This window comes from Anser anser (genome assembly GCF_964211835.1).
Source record: "Anser anser genome assembly, chromosome: 12".
Lineage (NCBI taxonomy): Eukaryota > Metazoa > Chordata > Aves > Anseriformes > Anatidae > Anser > Anser anser.
The window spans coordinates 12,585,563-12,606,391 of record NC_139733.1 but is presented as its reverse complement, the minus strand read 5'-3'; the positions used below and the strand labels follow the sequence as shown (position 1 = coordinate 12,606,391).

Sequence of the window (20,829 nt, the reverse complement as noted above, 5' to 3'; positions counted from 1 at the left end):
CTAAGTTTTAAATCAGAAAGAGCTGTAGCACAGACCACATTTTAAACGTAATGAGATGCCATCTAGTCCAACTCCAGAAACTGTAACGATGTTCTGACTTCTTTCCCTCTTTTAACAGCTTCCTTCAAAACCATCTGTGAAACATGCACATTTAGATTAACTTTACCTGTAAGTATATCTGAGATCGGAATCATTAAGTGAGAAATTAGACCCAAAGGCAATTCTGCCTCACTACAATGATGTCAAAAAATAAACAAAAAGACAAAAAAGCAAAAAACAGAGCCAAAATAAATAAATGCAGACTGTGAGTTAGACTGTTAGACAACGGACTGTTTTGGAAGAGAGAAATGGGGTCAGGCAGTCTTCCTTCCAGACCAGGCAAAGCCTACAAGAACTTGAGAGAAAAACGTCGGAGGGTATGGACAAAATACCTCTAGAAGAGGAGCCTTGAAGCACGGCCAACTGAGCAAAATAAAGTTTTAAGCTTATCTGTGCTCTTGTTTTCTACGAAAATGGCAAACTCCAGAATGTGTCGTGTTTGGGCTTTATTTTTTATGTTTGGGCAAACAGCAGAGAGAGAAGGTAGTTGGGTTAATAAGTGCTGACGATATGCCAAGCTGTGAGGAACATCAGGGCTTTGTGAAGTGCTGAGATACAGAGCAAATAAAGAACTTATGCCTCCAGTTTCATGAATACCGGGTATATGCAGCAGCCATTTCCATTTTAAGTAGGCCAGCATTTTATTCTGGGACATGCCTCATATATTAAGATGGCGGTTTATGTCCTTTCAGGCAGCTCTGTATTTTTAGTTTATCAACTGATGAACTCCTGGGGATAGGAAACGTGTAAGGACCAAAGACTCACCGGAACCAGGAATCGCTGCCTTGAAAAAGAATCAAAACAATAACCATTTCTATCCTTTATAAATAGAAGCAAAATATGGATCATTTTCACCTTTGCAAATAACAGGTCAGGGGATGCTCGGGTACAGTTAATCCAGCGCCGCTCTCCTCTGTGTTTACGACTAAATAAACAGCAGCTGCCTGCAGCTTGCGGCCTCTCCACCGATTCCCTTGTGGGGGCCATTTATTGAGTCATAAACTCCTCCGATAGTGTTATCACCACAGCATTTGCACAAATAAAGGTTGGGAGAGAGAAAGATTAAAAAAGAGAATTGACTTTACAGAGAAAGCAAGAAAAACACTTTACAGATACGTTTGCTTTGAACAAGGACAGACAGACGAGAGGCAGGGCAGGCAAATACCTGGCTGAGGATGGCTGCGTGCATCACGCTCCTGATCTGAACGCAGATTTATCTCAAACCACAAAGTTGGATTTCAGAAAGCTCAAACAACCCTAGAGCCTTCCAAGTTAGATATACTGTACTGAAAGCAGCATACCTTGTGATATATTTGCATCTTCTCTACCAGGCTTTGACGGCTAGGATCTACCTCTGCAGAACCTCAAGGAGGGAGGCAGAATCCCAGCATTTCTCAGTATACCTGGTCAAAGTTCCGCCAGCCATGCACACTGACCACTGACCTCCACATAAAACAATCTACAAAGCATTCTGCAATCCAACAGAATGGCAACAGCTCTATACATGAGTCTAACGATACCTGCTGGTCAGAGACACCTGCCCGCGGCACCCAATGCCTCCTGGAGCTGATTATCTTCAGCAGAGATTTGAGGTGTGGAAACAGCTGTTCCCAGCACGCCACACTCCAGCAGGATCCAAAAAGCTTGAGCAGAACTGCTCCAGCAGGCTGGGATGCTGCACGGCTATCTGCTGCATCTGCTCGGTAACACCAACCTAGGTCACTGCCCACGGAGCAGAAGTAAACTTGAGGCAGAGTTGCAATGCTCTGTGTGTTAAACGGGCTTTCACAGGGATCGCTCGGAAAAGTAAGAGCAGTAAATTGACCACATTACTTTTTATTACAGCCAAGGGTAAAGGAGAATGCAGCAGACTCAAGGTTACGTTACAAGGCTACCTCCGCTGGAATCTGGGCAGTGTTTTGCACGGGCTTGTTTGCATAGCAGAGTGACTCACAGCAAACGAGGGCGAATTTTCCCGTCCTGCCATTACCAACCAAGACCGTTCACATCCAGCGAAGTTGCTGCACAATAAACTCGCTCGCCAGTTTATTGCATTGTAATTTCCTTATGTAGACAAGCCCTAAAGCCTTGATAGAAGTAGGTTTACCTTTGTCTGTTATGAATAGCAGGCTTGTGAGAAGCTGGATGTAGAACAGGGAGAAAGAGAGCGGAATTATGAAGGGCTCCCAGCTCAATGTGTACCCGTCCTATTGACAAGGGAATACATGTGTCTGACTATGCAGCTCTTTATAACTTGGTTTGGCCAGGAGCTAGAGCGCAAAAAAATTTCACCTTGGTCCCTCTGTGAAAGACAGGCACCTAGAGACATTAAGAGAACACCTGGGAAAAAAAAGGGCTACATGCTCTTTACCAGCAGACATTTCTTCGCACGCGGTTGCGAGAAGCAGCACTCTTCAAAATCGCACATCGCGTTAATACGTGGTCACCAGAGGCCACAGTTTTCAAGTGGCAGCTGGTCGGAGATTCCCTTGTATAGGCACCAATTACATAACAAATTAGCTAAGTAAAATTCTATGGAAATTCAGATTTGCCTTCTGGTGTGAAGAGGACGTAGAGGAAGCAGAAGGGGGTCGCAAATATTCTGAAAAGCTCGCATGTGAGTGCGCATTCGCAGGGTGGGGGAGCAATTCAGTAACAGGGCTCTGACTTCAAAAAAATAATTTGTTTTTCCCTTCCATCTGGGCTCAAAATAAGAAATTACGCAGATTTCCACTGCCCACTCTCCTTTTTCCTTCCACACCCTCTTCTCATTGGCACAAGATAAAACCTCGGGGAAACAGCAGCAGCAATTTTCAATTCTCATTATCTAGCGGCAGCAGTAGCTCTTGGTGAAACTTGCGGTCAATAAACTACAGGCAATTTTAAAAGACACAATGGGAACTGCCCCTCCCACAGCTGTCCCATTATCCCAGCTTTTATTAGATTTAAAACCAGCGATTCTTAGGCTGTAGCTGAAGTTCTGCAGAGCCACGAAAACAGACCACCAGAAAAGATAAAACACTCCTAAATTAAACAGGAGACATTACAGTAACGTCCTCTAAAGTCAGAGGGCTTCGACATAAGCAAAGCTCAGGATGCAGAAAGCAACCCAGAGCCCAAGCGGGCTGCTGCTGCTGCAGCAAGCCCGTGATGACACAAGCAAAATTTAACATTCAGGAGAGCGAAACCGGCAAAGCTAGTGAGCAGGGTACGCAGAGCACGTCGTGAGCGTGCTAGCTACATCCAGGAGACGATCCTGCTCCCCTAAGTAACATCCAACTGAACGTGTTAACTTTGGAGTTCATGGGCTGGGTATGCCTCCTACACGGCAGAGAGAAATACTCACCCGAGGATGGCAATTCAGCTGGCCTATTTTACATGACTGTTTTAGGACCAGACGCACCGTGCTCTAGCTGTGCCTCTTTCTCTCCCTTGACTGCAAAGGAAGCCCAGATGACCACATACAAACCAGGTAACACCATTTACGTCTCTATCCTGCACTACGGTACGTAGTAACCTGCTCCACGGTACGTAGTAACCTGCTCCAGTGCGAGGGCCTCCACAGGAAATGGGAGCAGAAAATAAATTTCCAAACTCTTGAAATTATTTCCCGATCTATCCGTCCGTGGGGCTGAGGTAACTGAGGGTGCATCTCACCTCCTGGACCAGAAGCGCGCGTAGCAATAGGCAAAGGGAAATGGGTGCCCAAAGGAATGGTCTCGGAGCAGCACAGTACAGGGGAAGGTGCAAGGAATTACAGTAATCCGCTGTAAACTGTAATTTTCAGCCTAGAAATCTAGAGCTTGCTTTCTGTGAGTCTAATGTATACCATGCCTTGGAGACATTTAACCAGCCATCAAAAAGAACTTGCAGAGAACCAGATGCTTCATTAAAGAATATTCACCAAGCCTTATAAAATCTTTAGTAAGAAGCAGAAGAACAAATCACCAGCATGCAAGTGAGCTAAGTCCCGCATCCAGCTTTGATTACAACATCCTCTATACTGGCAAACATATCATGTTTAAAAAAAAAAAGGAAAAGAAAAAAATATCAAGAGATTCTGACCCTTCTTTCCCACATTCCTCCAACCCGAATTTCCTGAATGAGGAATGCGTGAGACAGAAAGCCATTTGGTAGAAGATGCTAATTTAAACTTAAAGAAAAATAACAGCTTAAATGGGGAAGGGAGGAGGGAGTTTTATAGTCCTTCATGAAAAAACACAACAGCTTGCGATCATTACATACATATCTCACGAGTCAGGGGACTCGGTAAGAGCAGTAAGGCAAATTGTCAGGGCTCGAGCTGTCCTGGGATAAAGGGAACTACAGAACATGTATTTCCTCGCACAAGTCTTTTGGAATTTGCACTTGCAGAGCCTTCTAGTGCCTGTATCTAGCTGCAAGGTTTAGTTACCTGTGCCTTAGTATCTCTTGCCCCTTCTTAAAGCAGGGCAAGGAGATTCCTTGTCATAATCTACACAGCAAGTTCATGTCCTGTGTACTGCTCCTTCCGAGAAGTTTCCAAAAGAGTGGGGAAAAAATTTCTGAAGTTCACTGAACACTCTGGGAACCCAGACCACCCCCAGCTTTTGGTTTATAAAGAAAGCATACCCCCTCCCCCCAAAAAATAAAAAAATCACACAAATCCAAACAAGCTCCAAGTTAATAGGATCTTTCACTGCCCTCTGCTGTTACCAGTCATTTAGCTTCCAATTTGCTCTTTAATAATGTCGGGCTGGGGCTCAGGGCTGGCAGCATCCCAGCCCCTTTCTCAGGCGGCTTGGAGCCGCAGCTTGCAAATATGCTGAAGTTTAATGCAATCTGTCTTCTTTGGTAATCACATTCCGCCCGCACTGCATGCAATAAAGATGTATTGGTAAATGCATTTGCTAAAGATATACTCCACTGAAAAGGCTACAAGCCTGATTTACAGGAGGCAAGGAGGAAGCATCAGGTAACGGAGGCTGGCAGTAGATGCGCCAGTGCTCTGCACACAGCAACAGAGGGCACGGATTGTGCAGCAGCAAAGGCACTGCTTTACTTTAAAGCTGAGAAAGAAAAAGAAACCACACGTTTTGGGAGCTGGGGACTTTAAAGATATCAGAGAGAAGCCCTTTCCCTGGCAGCTTTAACCTTGCTGATTTGCAGACATACAAAGACCTTCTTTGTAAACAGGAAGGAAAAAAATTCCACCAGGACTAGCAACAACATTTGGTCTAATATATCCTGACAATTTTCCCATCTCCTTCTGTCGGGCTTCTTCTGGGAGCCGGCTGGCAGCTTGTTTCATGTTATACTTAAATCAGCCATACAGCTTCCCCTCACAATGCTAATGCGACAGAGAAAGACTGCTTCGACGAGATCTCCACCTCCCCCCACCCCCTGCCTTCATATTAATAATCCCAGGAGAGGAGTCTCAGTTCTCTATTCCCAAAAGGCTGTATGCTTTCCCCAAATCCACCTTACTATAGAGTTTCAACACCCTTCAAGAATTAAAAAAAAAAAAAGAAAAAGAAAAGTCTGCCCTGGAGGGACAGCTGGCTGAATTCTCACATGGAGAACATCCTTTACACTCCGGACATCCCAAGCAGCAGCTTGTCTAACCATGCCCTTTTTCCGAGACTATATCCTAGTTGTAACATTCAAATACTGTTTTTTTTTTTCCTTTCTCCTTCACTTGTTTTAATAAACACAGATTTTCCAAGGTGCTGAGTAGTCACTGTCCTAAGGCATCAAGAGAAGCTAGTAGGGTTCTGCATCTCTGACGGCAGAGCCGTGGCCTTGCTGGACCTCTGCACAAGACAAAGAGCTTTCAGGAGCATGCAGTTCCCTCAAGAGGCAGCAACTCTGCCCAGTAAAGCAGCTTTCCTCATGAAGCCATGAAAGGAAGCAAGACCTCCAATTGTGAGGTCCCATAATGGGAGTGAGGATGTTTGGAGTCCGTTCAAAATGTTGCCAACACTGGTAAAATGGATTTCCCTACTGTTTGCAGAACACAGCATCCAAGAAGGCAAAACGTGGGAAAATCACTGTGGCTGCCTTTGAAACCAAGGAGCATCAGCGCTAATGTTTTGGTAGCAGCTCAGTACCCCGGGACCCACTGCTGGGACATACCGCAGCATGACTGAGAAACGTGGAATGAATGTGAACGTGCAAAATGGATCCTGAGGAAAATTTGCCTCCTGTGAACACCACAGTTTAACTATCAGATACTACAGATCTCAGAGACGTTTCCCAGAAGAAAACACCATGCAAAACAAGTCAGCAAAGCCCACAAGTATATCAGGGAAGCTTTTGTTACCTTCTGAGCTGCACTAACGCAGCGCTGATACTCCTTAGCCAGTTCCGAGCATTTGAGCACTTCGCATTTGTTTTCTTGGTAGCACTTCAGGATTTCAGACTGCAGACTTGCGCAGACAGGATCAGTATTCCTCCTCCTGCAGGGAAAACAAGAACAGAAAGATGTGCGAAGGGGAGTTTTCACCCACTTACTACTACATTACTAGTGGCACAGTCACTAATGTTGTATTGGGAGTCACCCAGCCCTAAAAAATAAAGAAACCAGTAAAAACAGCGATCACCAAAATGGGTTAAATGACCAACAGTGTCTTTTGGCTGAAAAATCCAGAGTACTAAGCAGAAAGAAAGAACCCATTCTTTCTAGGTTGGTGTGGAAGGTTCTTACCCATAGATAAAACATCATATCTCCTCTGCAGTTAGGAAAAATCAATCCCAAGAGGTTCAATGATTTCCCCAAGTCACATTGGAAATCTTTGGCAGAACTCCGGAGTCCTGGCTGGGCTTGCACTGGATCTGTTACAGGCTGACAGGGAACTGAATGGACTTGTTGAATGAGCTACCTCCACCTATCGAATTCTCATCTATTTAAATGCTTCAAAAAAATCCAGCATGTTTGGAAGCACTGCAATTCTCCTAGTGACTCGAAAAAACAGGGAATAATAGCAAGACCAGATATCTGTTTCTTTATTTCTGAAGGAAGTGGTACTCATACCCCTAAGTGGCAATGACAGCCACCCAGGAACAATTAGGGATGATGCTCTTATACTGTCACGTGCCCGTGTGCATATGGCACATCATAAGCAACCGCACCGATAAAAGGAAGGTCACTGTAAAACAATACGAGCAACAATGGCACAAACACAGCGACAACAGTGTCATCAGCTGCACAGCCAGGCAGACGCAAATTGCAGGAATTTGCAGCACAATCGCCCCGGTACGTTTTACCAGAGAACATATGCTTAGGTGTAGCAGCCCTCAGATGCTGCCTTCCAAACCATAAATCCATTTAATTCCTTGCATTTCCTGCCCCAATGTGCTTAAAGAGATCTGTGCCCAAATATGAGATGCACCTCTTCTTCCCAAAGCACCTGATGCTGCAGGCAGGCACGAATGCCATGCTATGATACATTCATTTCCCCAGGAACAACAACAGGCACTCATTCAGCAGCAGTGCTTCATAATCAGGCAGGAAGAAAACATGACCTGTTCCTGGGCATGTCTCATTCTCTCAGGTGAAACAGATCTCAGAGAAACACGAAATCTTCAAGCCAGATCATTGAAAATTTTTTCGGAGAGCGCAGATATGAGTTTCCAAATCACGCTCATTTCTGTAAGGTGCTCAGGGAGGCAAGTGGAAGGAACAAAAGAAGAAAAAAGAAATTGTCCTTTCCATATCAGCAACCCCACTGCTTCCTCCAAATAGTTTGGCAGGGACATACTCCAAAGGACTTTTCTTCAGTCCTCAGCCCTCCTCTGCCAACAGACACAGACAGACTGAGGCTTCCTCAGTACTGGTGTGATGGCCACAACCTAAAACACCAATATTTGGATCAGAAACCACCGAAATATGACACAGACTTCTTTTTCCACCTCTTTTCTAACCTTACAGCTTTTAGAAGAAACTTATTCCACACACAGCCCCTAGAGGTTAGCGTGCATTTGTAATTTCTATGTTCTATAGCAAATCACCTTTAAATCCCCTAAAAATCCATATTCCAAAAAATCTTCAAATTTTGGAATAGAAGAGAACTCAGAGGGAGCTTCAGAAACTCATAATGTTGGCATTTTGCTTTGTCACTAACTTTAATATCACTCTAATCAAATCAGCGAGACTGTGGAAACGATACCAAACAATACCAGGTCAGGAAATACCACCAAATCCCTCCATTCAATGAAGAAGTTAAGACTTTTAAAATTAGGTTTTTTAAACTCAGCCATGTTAAACTGAAGGGCATTTTGTAATTTTCATGCAGAGAGCTGGGGGAAGAAAAAGGTAGAGCATGCCACAAAACGCTCTGCACTCATTGCAACAGCACGGCACAAATATCTTGCAGAAATATAGAGAAGAATGCTTGAGGTTGACATTGTCAGCACAGAGAGCCATCATAATTAAGCTACCATAATTAAGAGTTTTTCTATGTTTTCTTTCACTGTGTCTCCTACGGCATCAGTCTGCATTACCTGGAGTAACAACAAAGGTAGGAGCCAGCTGGGGGACAGACAGCAGCACAAACTTGGTGCCCCTCTGCTCTAGGAGCCCCCTGGTAGCCAGCCCGCAGTGCACAGGGCTATTTAAAAGCCAAGAAATGATAAAAAAAGAAGCCACCGAGCACCTGCTGCTGCCTCAAGCCTACCAGAGGCAAGGGATCACTGAGCACAGAAGGGCACGTTGCCAAGCCTGCACCTCCATCAGCACTGGTACATGTGTCTTCTCACCACGCAGAGGATTTCTTGGGCGACTGAAAGGCGGGTACCCAGAGCCATAAACAATATTCGCTTTGCGTCAGTACGTTGCTGTGTCTTCAGAATAAAATCTCCGAGTCTAGTTCTGCATCAGTTGCACCATCTTCTCAAAAGAGATTTAGAGAAACTAATCAATGCACCACGAAGTCAGCCGAGGTAATTATCAATACGAATCACACAAACCAATTTACGAGTGCATTCGTAAGTGAACTGGAAACTCAACAAAACCAGTTAAATCCTACTGTGAATGGCATTTCACTTTGAAACGGGACGCGACTGCTGCTCGGGGAGAACTGTCACCGTGCTGCACCATGCAGCGGGATCTATCAAACAAGGGGACGAGAAGTGAGGGCCAGCTCGGCATGAGGAAGCACATCCCGCAGAGTCCAGGAACACCCAAGGCGTCCACATCCAACACAGCAGTTCCCATACCCATTTGGAGCAAAAAGGGTATTGGGACTGCTTTGGCGAGCGGTTCGGAGAAGCTTTCCTCCCAGCAGAGCAACCACTACTCCTGTCCCATCTACTGCCTCAGGGACGTCACCCTCCTGCTCCCATTAAGCCTTTTATTTATTTTAGGTTGCAACCTTTGCACAGCGGTGGGAACTACAGCCCCGCACACCAGTTGCTGCCCAGCTCTACGCATCCATATCTGCAAGGAAAAGGAACTAAACACAAAAAACCTGGCGGAGCCCAGCAGCATCTAACTGCAAACATCTTTTATTATTATTTCTTAAGCAGTGGTGGGAAAGGGACGTGGTGGAGAAGGGATGAGCTTTGAATACAGAAAGAGCAGAACACCAGCAAGCTTTGACCTTTCTCCTAAAACGGGGCACGGTTTTAAGCATAATATGCTCCCACCAAGAAAGGTAGGCAATTAGCCTCTGTCTAAAATAAAATGCCTTGTAATTGCTGCTGCTATTATGAAAACAGATGCACGAGGCTCGTTTATAGGAAAAAGGCAGAAGAGAAGGGCTGGGGTGGGAAGGCCAGGGGAATACACAGACAGGGAGGTATGGGACAGTACCTCAGAAACAACTGCAGGTCATACAGAATAGGAAAGATTAAACCCGTAATGCGTGCTCTCATCTGTTTAAAGGAAGAGAAAAGGAAGAACAGAGAAAAGATGACAGGCAGAAAAAGAAAAGGATGAATCTAGGAATAAAACTCATTAGCAGCACCTGCCCCAACACAGTGGGGAAAAACCTCTGCTGCTCTGCAGCGGGACAGAAGGCGAGGTACACGGGAAATCCGTGATTTCAGATCTTGCTCCCCCCTCCCAGTGAGGGGGCTAAATCAGGTCTGACTGGAAAAGAGGGAAGAGGTTTTCGTAAAATGAAACAAAGGGCATCCTTCTCTCTGCTATCCTCAAGGTACGACAGAACAAGTGTGATCTCGCTGCATTTTGACACACCAAGAGTTACCAAATCCTCTCTATCGCTGCGTATTCCCTTTACTTTATTTAATAAATGAAATCTCATCAACTTATCCTTCTTCTATTATCACTGCTGACATCAATCTGATAATATTGGCTTGGCGTGGAATCGTGCTATTATATGTCCTCTTGATATTTAATTTAAGAGAAACGTCTGCAGTGGGGTGAATATGTGAAGCAAGCTTTTTATTACTGGCAGCAGTAAGGACGCTGGGAGTGAATTAGACATTCATCTTAGTCGGGGCCAATCTAGTGGCTCAGAAGAGGTTTTCTTCTTAACCCTCTCCTACCTGTTCAATAGCGGCAGGTAACTGCTGCTCCAGTCAATAACTGCATTCATTTGTCCTGGCAAATTCATTTCTACGTGGCTATAAGCCCCATGAAGAAGTGCTGAGCGTCTGGGAGGTTAAAGCAAGGTTCTTCGGGAATTTCCATCATAAGCTCTGCAACAGTAGGTAGTGCGCTGGTCTAAATGTCCGCCGATTAATCAAGGAGCCACACAGCTCTCGAAGACAAACATACAAACTCATTTCAAGAGCTGATTAAGGCAGTATCTCCAGGATACAGATCCCACAAGCAGGTTTCAAGCATAGCACGATGGCTACTTGCTAGTGCTGCTGACAGCTTCCCCTTTCGGGAGGAGAATTAGGGGCTCGGTATGGGAATGCAAGGGGAAGCTGGAAGATGTGTATATATTTGCTAGTGCTTCCACTCTGCCGAAAGATCAGGCTAGCCAAGTGAAGATACAACTTTAAAGCCTTAGGACTTGGCAGCTCTTTCGACTACTGCAAAATCAGTAGCTCCACGGTGAGCACCGCACCGCCGCTTGGCTTTCCTGGGTAAAACAGTGATTCCAGATGGAGGTAAGAGCAAGATCCTCTTCTTACCTTTTACTCTGGGAAACCATTCAAGCTGAGAAAAAACTCAAGACTGAGATGGAAGGTATCTAAACCTAGACATTTAGATACCTCTACTCAGAACGTGAAAGCCAAAGCTACGCAGGGTCCCTTGCACATGCCAACTTGAGGGTAGCTAGCTCCAGCACGTAGCTGCAAGAAGCAGCCTAAATGGTGCAGCAACCTGGAATTTCCTGTGGGCTGCAAAACCCCGCAACAACTGGCTTAGCTACTTTCTGCTGCGTAATTTGACTGCAAGCAGTGTCTGAGCTAACTCGAGCAAACCGCATTAGTCAGCACGGTTAGCACAGCGCAGACAACCTCAGAGGTCAGCAACGAGGTGCACGGGCAGCACAGAGCAAAGCCCAGGGCAGGCAGCAGCAGCTTCTGCGTGTCAGGAAGGAAATGGAGACGTGTCAAAGAGTTGGTTAGCACGTCTGTATATCCAGGGTAGGCCACACGCATTTCAGGGTAAGCCTGGTGATGTTTTGGTCACATAAACGTGGTGTGCAGCCACGCAGCACTGTACATACACAAAAGCCGCTAAGTGGTTAACTGACCTGTAAAACTGCTTTCTCCCTTGGGTAGCAGTTGGCTCTGATGGCTCCTCTTTAACATGTCAGGAAAATAACTCCAGACAGATGCAGTACACAGCACATAGAAAGGTTCCATCCTCTCTCATTATTGGATCCTTGACATTTACAGCAGAAAATTAAACACAATTGAAGCATTTCATTCACATGTAACAAACTCATCAGCACAGAACAAACAGCCAAGAAAGCTCACTTTCATCACAGGCTCCAGGATGCAGTACCGTCACAAAGCAAACACGATGGCCTCACCACAACCTATGGAATTCCCTGACCCTGGACGTCAGACTGATAACGTGGTTGAATGAAAGAGGGAAGAGTCATTTTGCAGCTGTTTGGCAAGAGAAGTAAGAGATGGAGGATGCCTAATAGATGATCCAAATATCTACTAAAAACTCAGTAATATTTTAGCTAGCTAATCTAGCGTAGTGTAAACAAACTGCATGCCTCGTGAGAATAAACTAACCCGATCAGGAAGGAAACGCCTCTGATCAGCCTCACGGATTGAAAACCCTGCGCACCGGGCTTTGCACTGATCCGGATGGAACACACGGGGTGCAGAAGTAACGCTGTGTAAAGGAGATAGATTAGAAGGAAAGGTGGAGCCTCGTGACAATTTCCATAATAGGGGCACCGTCTCCAAATTTCAGCTGAAGTGGTTTTATTCCTAAATCCTTCACACACATCCTTCCACGCTGGCTGCAGCACACCACTGCACGGTGCGCTAATTCCCCTCTCCCCTTCTCCCCCCCGACAGCTGCACTTCAGTACCAGGCCACCTGATTCTCTTTTTCCCTACCTTGTCCATGGAGCTGCCTAATGAATACATATTTATGAAGTACTGTGAGTTTCCGTGTGACTCTGTGATCCTAGAAAATTTGTCACTCAAGCACTTCCCTAGTCTCCTTTCCTCTTCTGACAGCTTGTTTGAAGCTGTCACACAATTCCCTGCTGCAATTTCTGCACTCGCTGCACCCTTGTCCTTTCCAGGACAGATAACTCCTTCCCTTCCAATCACAGATACTCAGAAACTGTTCTGAAATCTTCCCCCGTGTAACTAATTAGATTCTATCACCGAGACCCAAAGCTAAAACAAATATCCAATCTCAGTAGTGTCAGCAACTTGTTGTGTCACTGCGCTGCTCAAACGGTTTGGCTGTCAGTGCAAACAGCCGAACCCAGCCACATTTTCTTTACGAAACAACAAAACCCCCATCCAAAACATACAGATTGCAGTGGAATATAACTAATAGTTAGCAGTTTTATATAAGATGTAATTTTGAAACGTCCATGGAAGTCAGGAAGTCCCCCCAGGGGAAATTGATGATGAAATTCATGACAAAATTGATGCCAAGGGGTAGTGTGACCCCTCCAGCACAGGTCCCAGCTCTGTGTCTCACTTATCCCAACACAGCACGAACTCTCCTGTCCTCCTACATGGTTGAACCTCATACACAAGCAGCCACTTCCCATTTGACCAAATAAGCCTAAACGTCTTCAATTTATACTTCTTCGTACAGGTGCGGTTTCAGCCAGATTTAGCTGGCTTCCTTTGCAGCACCCCGAAAGCTGCAGGTCCTGGGGTTTGGTGGTGGCTGTAGGTCTTCTGGGGTGGGTGGCAGGGAGAGCAAGACCCCACTGAATCTGCAAATCCAGTAACTAACCATCCCTATTAGTATTCCGCACAGGAGATGGCAAGTGGTTTGGAATAATGAGAGACTTTTCCCCGCAAGTGGATAATTTCAGCGTATGTTTGGATGTGAATTCTTTACTGATTATGATGGCAGAATACTGAGTTATGAGAAACTGTCAGTTTGGAAGATGAAAAGAAAACTACAGTCTCTTCCCTGCCTTGCCAAGAGATCCAGAAGTTATCAGAACTGGATCTCCTGCCCACAAAGCCATGCACCATTTTTTCCCAAAGATGCCAAGCTACTAAAAGTTGACTAGCAGAGATGAAGAGCCTAAAGTTAGCAGCAAAATGGTCTCTGGAAGCCAAGCAGGAATGAGTCAGAATCTTGTTGCTGGAAGGAGTTCTCTGAATCAGAAGGGAAGCTGGCTCAGCTCCCACAAGGCAGAAAAGCAATATAGCAAGCAATAACTGCATCTGAAAACAACACACAGCCCAACAAGTGACCCGAATAGGGATTTTCTTTCTCATGATAAAAAAACATCATCTAAAAACTGGTTAAGATCTCAGGTCAGGAAGCAAACGCATGCAGCTTACAGAATGCATTCAGCAGTGACCCTAGGAATATATGGGCTGTGATACTGCTGTATGATCTCCGGGTTAGCTGGGGAACTGCCTGCTGAAAGAATGCTGGACCCGTATTCTTTTTGGTATATTAAAACCTTTCCCAAAAATATCCTTAGGTATCTGTTACACTAATTTCATATAACCACAAGACTTGAGGGATGAACAGGTCCAGTACATTTTTCTTATGTAAGAAGATCTTGTAAAGATGTCAGACTGCTAACAAAACGCTTCTTTTTGGAAGCCCTGCTACTTTTCTAAATTTTCCAGCAGTTACTTTCCTAAGATACTACTTTCCTAAGCACTGCGCCAGGTCCCTTTGTTACAGGCGTTACAGCAGACTACAAAAAGGGGCACTGGTGATGGCCAAAACCACGGCTCCATTAGGATATTCAGCACCGACAGCGGCGCAACCTGCTGAAGATGCAGAGAAATCCTGGGAGGAGAACGAGGCTGCCAGCATTAGAGTTCAGGTGGGATCTGAAGCTAAACATCCACCTTATTAAAAAATCCCCTTGGTTCTGTGCGCGTGCTCTAATCTCCGAACCCGCAGTGCCCCCTGGCACCACGCTGCGCAATTTGCCGAGCACTGACTCAGCAAGATCCCCATTAAGCAGCCACTCATCCCCCCAGAGAGCGGGGTAATGGCACTTCCACAGAGGAAGCACAAAGCCTTCACGTTTGGGTTTGGGGGAGAGGTTGGGATTTTCTTTTTTTTTTTTTGGTTTTTAAATAAAGATTATAATTTCGAGAAGCCCTCGGGGAACTGAAAAAGCCCTTACAGAAAATCATTTCGATAACGTGCTTTTAAATTCAGAGAAGACGTGAAACATCTCGGGTGAGTTAATGAGACCAGCGCCTACTTGGAGCTGCCCCCCTGCGCCGTCAGTGGGGCTCACGGGCAGCTTCAGCCCCCAGGAGCACATCTCGGCGTGCTCTCTCCAAGGAAACAATATCCTCCCCTGAAAAGAAGTGCTACCGTCTTCCGAATGTCACTGGTTTGGGCCAAATCAGCTACAATTCTGGCTGGTGTGGTGTATGTGTGCTCCAGACAGGCAGACAGGAGATGCTTGGGCAGGCAGGAGATGCTTCCAGGACTAAGGAGGAAAAGGAAAGGATGGGAAGGAGGAACCAGCCCCAGCGAGGTGCTCTGACAGCAGGCTGAGCATCGCCTCACCTTGGGACTTCATTGCTGACGGAGCCCTTAGCCCAAAACCTGGTGGTTTCAGAGTAACCTCAGCAATTACCAAAAGCACACCAAATAAAGAAAGAAAAGGCATCGAAGCCTGGTCTGGTGGCAGGGATGGTTTTTCTGTCCCTCCATAAGAGAGGGACAGACCTCAGCCTCTCAGCAGCCGGTAATATCGAGCCCCAGCACCTTCCTCTGTGCAGGCTGACCACCGTGCGGTAGGGTGACCACAGCCGTCCCCATCCTGCCGCTGTGGTTATCACCTGGGCAAGTGGCGCAGAGCAGCTCTGAGCCACACAACGAACTATTTCTTCAAACTTCCCGCCCCAGCGCTTGCCTTGAGCTCTGCCTGCATCCCTCCACCCCTCCGGGAGGAGCCTGACTCAGCAGCAGTGACGTTTTGCACGGAGCGTGTAATCCAGAATCGGGAACACAATTACTGCTCGAAACGGCAACACTGCCCTTGAAACCAGTTGTTAGTGAATTAATGACCGGATTGGTAGGAGCGTTACCTCAACTTTGCTTTAGGCTGCTAATTAGCAAACAAGTCATTAATTCACTGGTAACAAGTGGTTTCTCAGGCATTATTGCTACTGACATCTTTAATTCACCAGTCTTTTTGGAAAGCTTCCCCAGACAACTGTAAACCTCAATCCTTTACAAATCAGCCCCGTGCCACTACCAGCAGCACGCTACGTAACTCACACGCAGGAAGATTGAGGCAGAGAAACACAGCGGGAGCGAGCGTGGCTGGGCCCGTCATTAATATTCACAATACCTCTCCTAACTGAAGCCAAGGCACAGAGAACTTGTGGACTTGGCTGCAGACCTGTCATTACATCTAAAACCATAATAAAATACTGTGAACCTTGGAGAAATCTCCCTTCCACCAAGGTACCCAGTGGCATACATAATTCCCAAACCGAGGGCAGCGATCTGCTTCAATTTTCCCTGCATTCACCATGATGGAGAGCTTGGAACCGAAATACTTCATGTACTCCGATGCACAAAGCATGTCTGAGTTTTGTTTTAACAGCTGCACAAATATCCGTGCTTTCGAAAACAATCTGGATCTGGCCTGCCAACAAACCCTGATCTAAGGGTTTTATAATGGCAACATTACTGCAGAATACAAGTGCTTTCCATGTAAAAATCGATAGTAATAGAAACATCCCTAATAGACTACATGGAGTCTTTGGCACCTCTTCCTTTGCTATTCAAGTCTTATTTTATAAGCTCCCAAGTTCTACCCATGTACCTGCAAAGAAAAACCCTTGCAGTTTTGAAAAGATGTATTAATATTTTACACCAGTTTTTCAGCACTAACAGAACTGCAATCTCAGTCCATCGGGCTGATTTATTAGTCATCCCTCAACACGCATAAGAGGAAAGATGATATTGTGAACGCTATTTTTTTTTATTAGAACATTATTTAACACCGTTTTTTATTAGAACATTATTTTACTAAGTGGGCAAAAGGAAAGTCTTGTTTGAAAGCAGCAGCTTTGTAATCTTCAGGAACTGGATTTCAGAAAGAAGATACAACAGCTGGGTAAGGTATGCAATCTAATCAATTTTCAGGAATTAAAGATAAGCCGAAAAAAGGATAATCTGGCCCAAATGGAACATTTACAAAACTCCGTTACGTGTATTTGACTTTGTTACCGAAAATTATATTCCTAAAGTAGTAGGGGAACAATACAGCTCCTGGAAATCAGTGCACTGGTAGACACAACTGCTTAACAACACGCCTTCCAGAATTAGTAAAGAAAATGCTTACATGCTAATGTAAATGAGACAAAATCATTTTCACTTCTGCTTCACAAAGACCCACAAGGTTTTCTTTCAGAGATACTCACACCATACAAAATGACACAAAGTCAAAACTGACCCTCCTCCTCTTTTACCTGCTGTTGAAATAACTTTGGGGAAGCTCGTACCTTATTGTCTCTGACAGCAATATTCCAATCTCCTACAAAGACCAACTTTATGAACGTGAAAAACAGCAAAGCTTTGACTAATAACTCATCTCTTTACTTAGAGATTACATGGAACAGACTCGCCTCTGACAGAAGCAGGAACAACCAACACAAACCAAGCTCCGAGGGAAGAACAGGACTGGGATGGAGCCAAAACATTTTTTGAAGGTGTAATCAGTGCAGCGTACAAAAGCACTGTGCTGAGATAAGGCTGAGGATGAGCTCCAAGTACTAATCAGTCTTTTATTCCTGAAAACTCTTAAACCCCTATTGCAGAGGCTCTTAATTTCAACATTGAATTGATCATCTATCTAATCTAACGACACGAGAAATCCCAGAGCAATTTTGTTTGAAAACTATGATGTCTTTACCCTTCTTCTCCTCAGGCTTCATGGCTGTCCACATAACTACTTTAGAGCTTGACTCCCGGGCACAGCCCTCTGTTGAAATAGCTGGGGCCTTGGAGTAGATTTCAAAATTAATAAATTCAAGTTTCACCACGTAAGTATCTTATAAACTTTCCAGATCTACACAAAGGAAAAAAGAAAAAAAAAGGAAGAAAATGCAGTTTCTGGAACTGGAACAGTGAGGTTCCAGTTACTGATGCCATTTTATTTGAGGGACCATCAGCCTCATAAAATCTTGTGCAATTCAATAAAATCTTTGTTTCCGTGAGTACTGAAAGGCAGCCATAAATTCCCCGTTCCCAGCAGACAGTCCATCTCTGAACTTTCTCCCCCTACCCCCACCGAGTCAGTTTGGTTCTCAGCTCCATGTTCAGCCCAGGAGGATACTTACTACTTGCCAATTTTCCTAATGTAATCACCTTAAATACTGATGTCCATTAAATTTAAAGATCTTAGGACCATTAAATGGAACTCTTAGATATGAAGTCCCATATGGAGTAAATCTCTTTGGCAGTTTCTCCACTGGAAAGCTGCCTTGGACTCAAGGCTGATCTCTATCAGGATAAGATACCGGCATTCTTTATGTGCTCCTCGATAGCAGCGCGGAGCCTGCTCAGTTCTCAGCACAACATGCAAAGCAACCCGGCCGTCGGTAAGCAGCTTCAGGGAGGGTTCGGCAAGCTTTAAGGAGATCTCGGAGGGAAACTCAGCTTCAGAACAATTTTATCTTTTAACAGCTTCCTAATCCCCTCACCCCACTCCCGCAGCTATACCTTGTAGAGCGAGTCACACCCCCACCCACGGCAATCCTTGCATCCAAATTTAACAACTACGAAAATAAAATAAAATAAAAATATGATAAGGCAGCCTTCACAAAAGAAAATAAATCACATTTAAAAAAAAAAAAAGCATTTTGAGGATAAATCTAGAGTGCCTGTACTAAGCCATAACCTCTTTACTGATGTTTTTTTTCCTTCCCCTTAACAGATTCAGGGACTGTAATAACATTTAATCCTCAGAAGCTAATCTAAATGTAACACTCAAAAGAAGACAAAGACAATGCAACAGAAAAAAAATTTGGCCACTGCCTTTTGGGAGTGCTGCTTTATCCCCGGAGCGAGCGCATTAATAGAGCTTGGAATGAAATGCCATTTTATTCTCTGTAGCAGGGAGGGGATTAGCAAGTTGTCTTCTCTAAACCCAGTCTGAGTCATGGCTCTATGAACACTGAGAAAAGGATGTGGAACGAAGTGAAGGGCGGAGAGCACTGGCTTTTTATTTACACGCTGCTTCTTTTGTGGGTGGTTACTGATGTGCAGTTTGCTAAACAGGGAAGGAAGGAAGGAAAAAAAAAGTTCTAGGTCCCTAGACTTTAATTCTGCTGGTTAACAGAAGAGAAAAATAATAATGCACCAATTATAATAGCATCATTGAGACAATATGTCCGTGGCAACTGTCCAATTCACCACAGCATGTAAGCAACAAGGGCAAGTTGCTTAAGGTGCTGAAAGCTGTGTTCAGTGGTTTCTTGTTGCTAGGATCTTCTTCCAGGGAGAAAGAAACAGGTTGGATAGAGCCCAGAACAAAGGACGAGATGCTGTGGTGGGGGAATGCAGAGACAGGAGGAAGATGGGTTCAGGCGAAGAGATGGGGAACGAAGTGCATCACACCATCAAGCCTAGCATCCTTCCTTGAAGCAGGACCCAAGAGCTGATGACCGTGTCAGTGCTGTAATGCGAAGCTCCACGCTTCTGTTCCTGTACAACTGGAGCTGGTTTACCTGCCTACCTCACAGCCGTGCTGCAAAGGGTCACTTCTAGAAAGCTTGCACGACATTCTCAAATGCAGAAATGCTTGATAATCACTAAGGAGAGGAAATAGTCCACGGAACTTGACCATTTGTGCAGAGCTGTAGGTACTGATAATGGACTTACAAAAGTCAATAAATGCCAAGAAAACAATTTTGTTTCAGGTATTTCTTATCTTTGCTTCAACACAGACTCTGAAAAAGCAGTGCACTCCCTGCAGAAACAGCCCCAGCTCCAGTGTCCTCTTCCTCCATCAGCTGCACTTACATCCAGGGGAAAAAGGCAACAAGTACAGGGTAGGCTGGTCTCACCGTGTTCAAGTGCCAGAGGCAGGGCTAAGAGTTCACAGTGAAACACAAGGATGGTGTAAAGCCAGGGATGAGACACTAGGGAAAGGAGATGCTTTCTTCCCGTTAGATGGAGAAAATGCCACTCCCGATTTCCCTTTGTTCCAGGAGCTGTTGTCGCCCAGCACTGCAAGCAGGCGGACCTGTGCTTCGTTCTTAATTTGGCTGTATTCCAGTTCATGTAATTTTCCTAGAGTTTCAGTTTATTCATGTCATCCAAGCTACTAGATCTGCATAAATCAGTCTTACCTAGCTTAGCACTTACTGTGCTTGTATGTCTAACATGAAATTGCAAACCAAGATGAACAATTATTTCCACTGAGTTCACAGGATCTTGTAATTTATGGCCATAAACAGGCTGTACAAAGACTCGAATGTGCAAAACCTAAGAAGAGCATTCACAACATGCAAACTTCAATTCCTAGCAAATCCGCATGAATGCCAATGTACGAAGGAAGTTCCCTGACGCTGCCCCATATCATGACCCTCACCTGAGGCACGTGCACTCGGTGTTTGATCCGCATGTTGCACACCAGGGCAACAATCCCAAAAAGGATGGCTGCGTACTGCTGAAGAGTCACACACACTGCGAGTTGGTAGGCTAAAGCAATGGTTCTTCCCTCACATACAATTATCAAAGGGCATGATCAGTCCCAGACTGTGTGCTCCAACACGCAGCTCAATGCTACACCGGTTACAGCCGACAACTTCTGCCGTAAAGGAATAAAAAATAAGATCTTCTCTTCCCCCCTCAGCTTCGCTGGTGCCACACAGCTTGTCTGCTCTCAAGCCACTTCTCAGCCATGTTATATTTTCACAGTGAAATTCATGGCAGGGCTGGTGTCTTTTTTGGCTGTGAGGAAGACAGACCAAGGGAACTGTCCCTTTACAACAGCTCACATTCGTATGCCCTTCACACAGAAAAGCAATGTACAATAAGGCCAGAAGCCAGGGACTGGCAGACATTAGGGACTCAAAGTAAAGTGGAAGGGACCCCTAAGAAATCATAAAGGCATTTTTTGAATCTTGAAAGCAAGAAGTCATTAGCATTTGTGGTCTCAG

At 45.1% G+C, this 20,829-nt stretch overlaps 1 protein-coding gene across 2 annotated transcripts in view; it reads right to left on the bottom strand.

The window, feature by feature from the left end:
- The window catches only part of CHCHD6 (coiled-coil-helix-coiled-coil-helix domain containing 6), a 110,883-nt gene that overhangs the window by 29,463 nt on the left and 60,591 nt on the right, over positions 1-20,829 (bottom strand). For both annotated transcript variants that reach the window (XM_083795838.1, XM_083795839.1), the window contains one exon: positions 6,401-6,536. In XM_083795838.1, the coding sequence (XP_083651964.1) occupies positions 6,401-6,536 (136 nt within the window). The remainder of the gene's footprint in view (positions 1-6,400; positions 6,537-20,829) is intronic.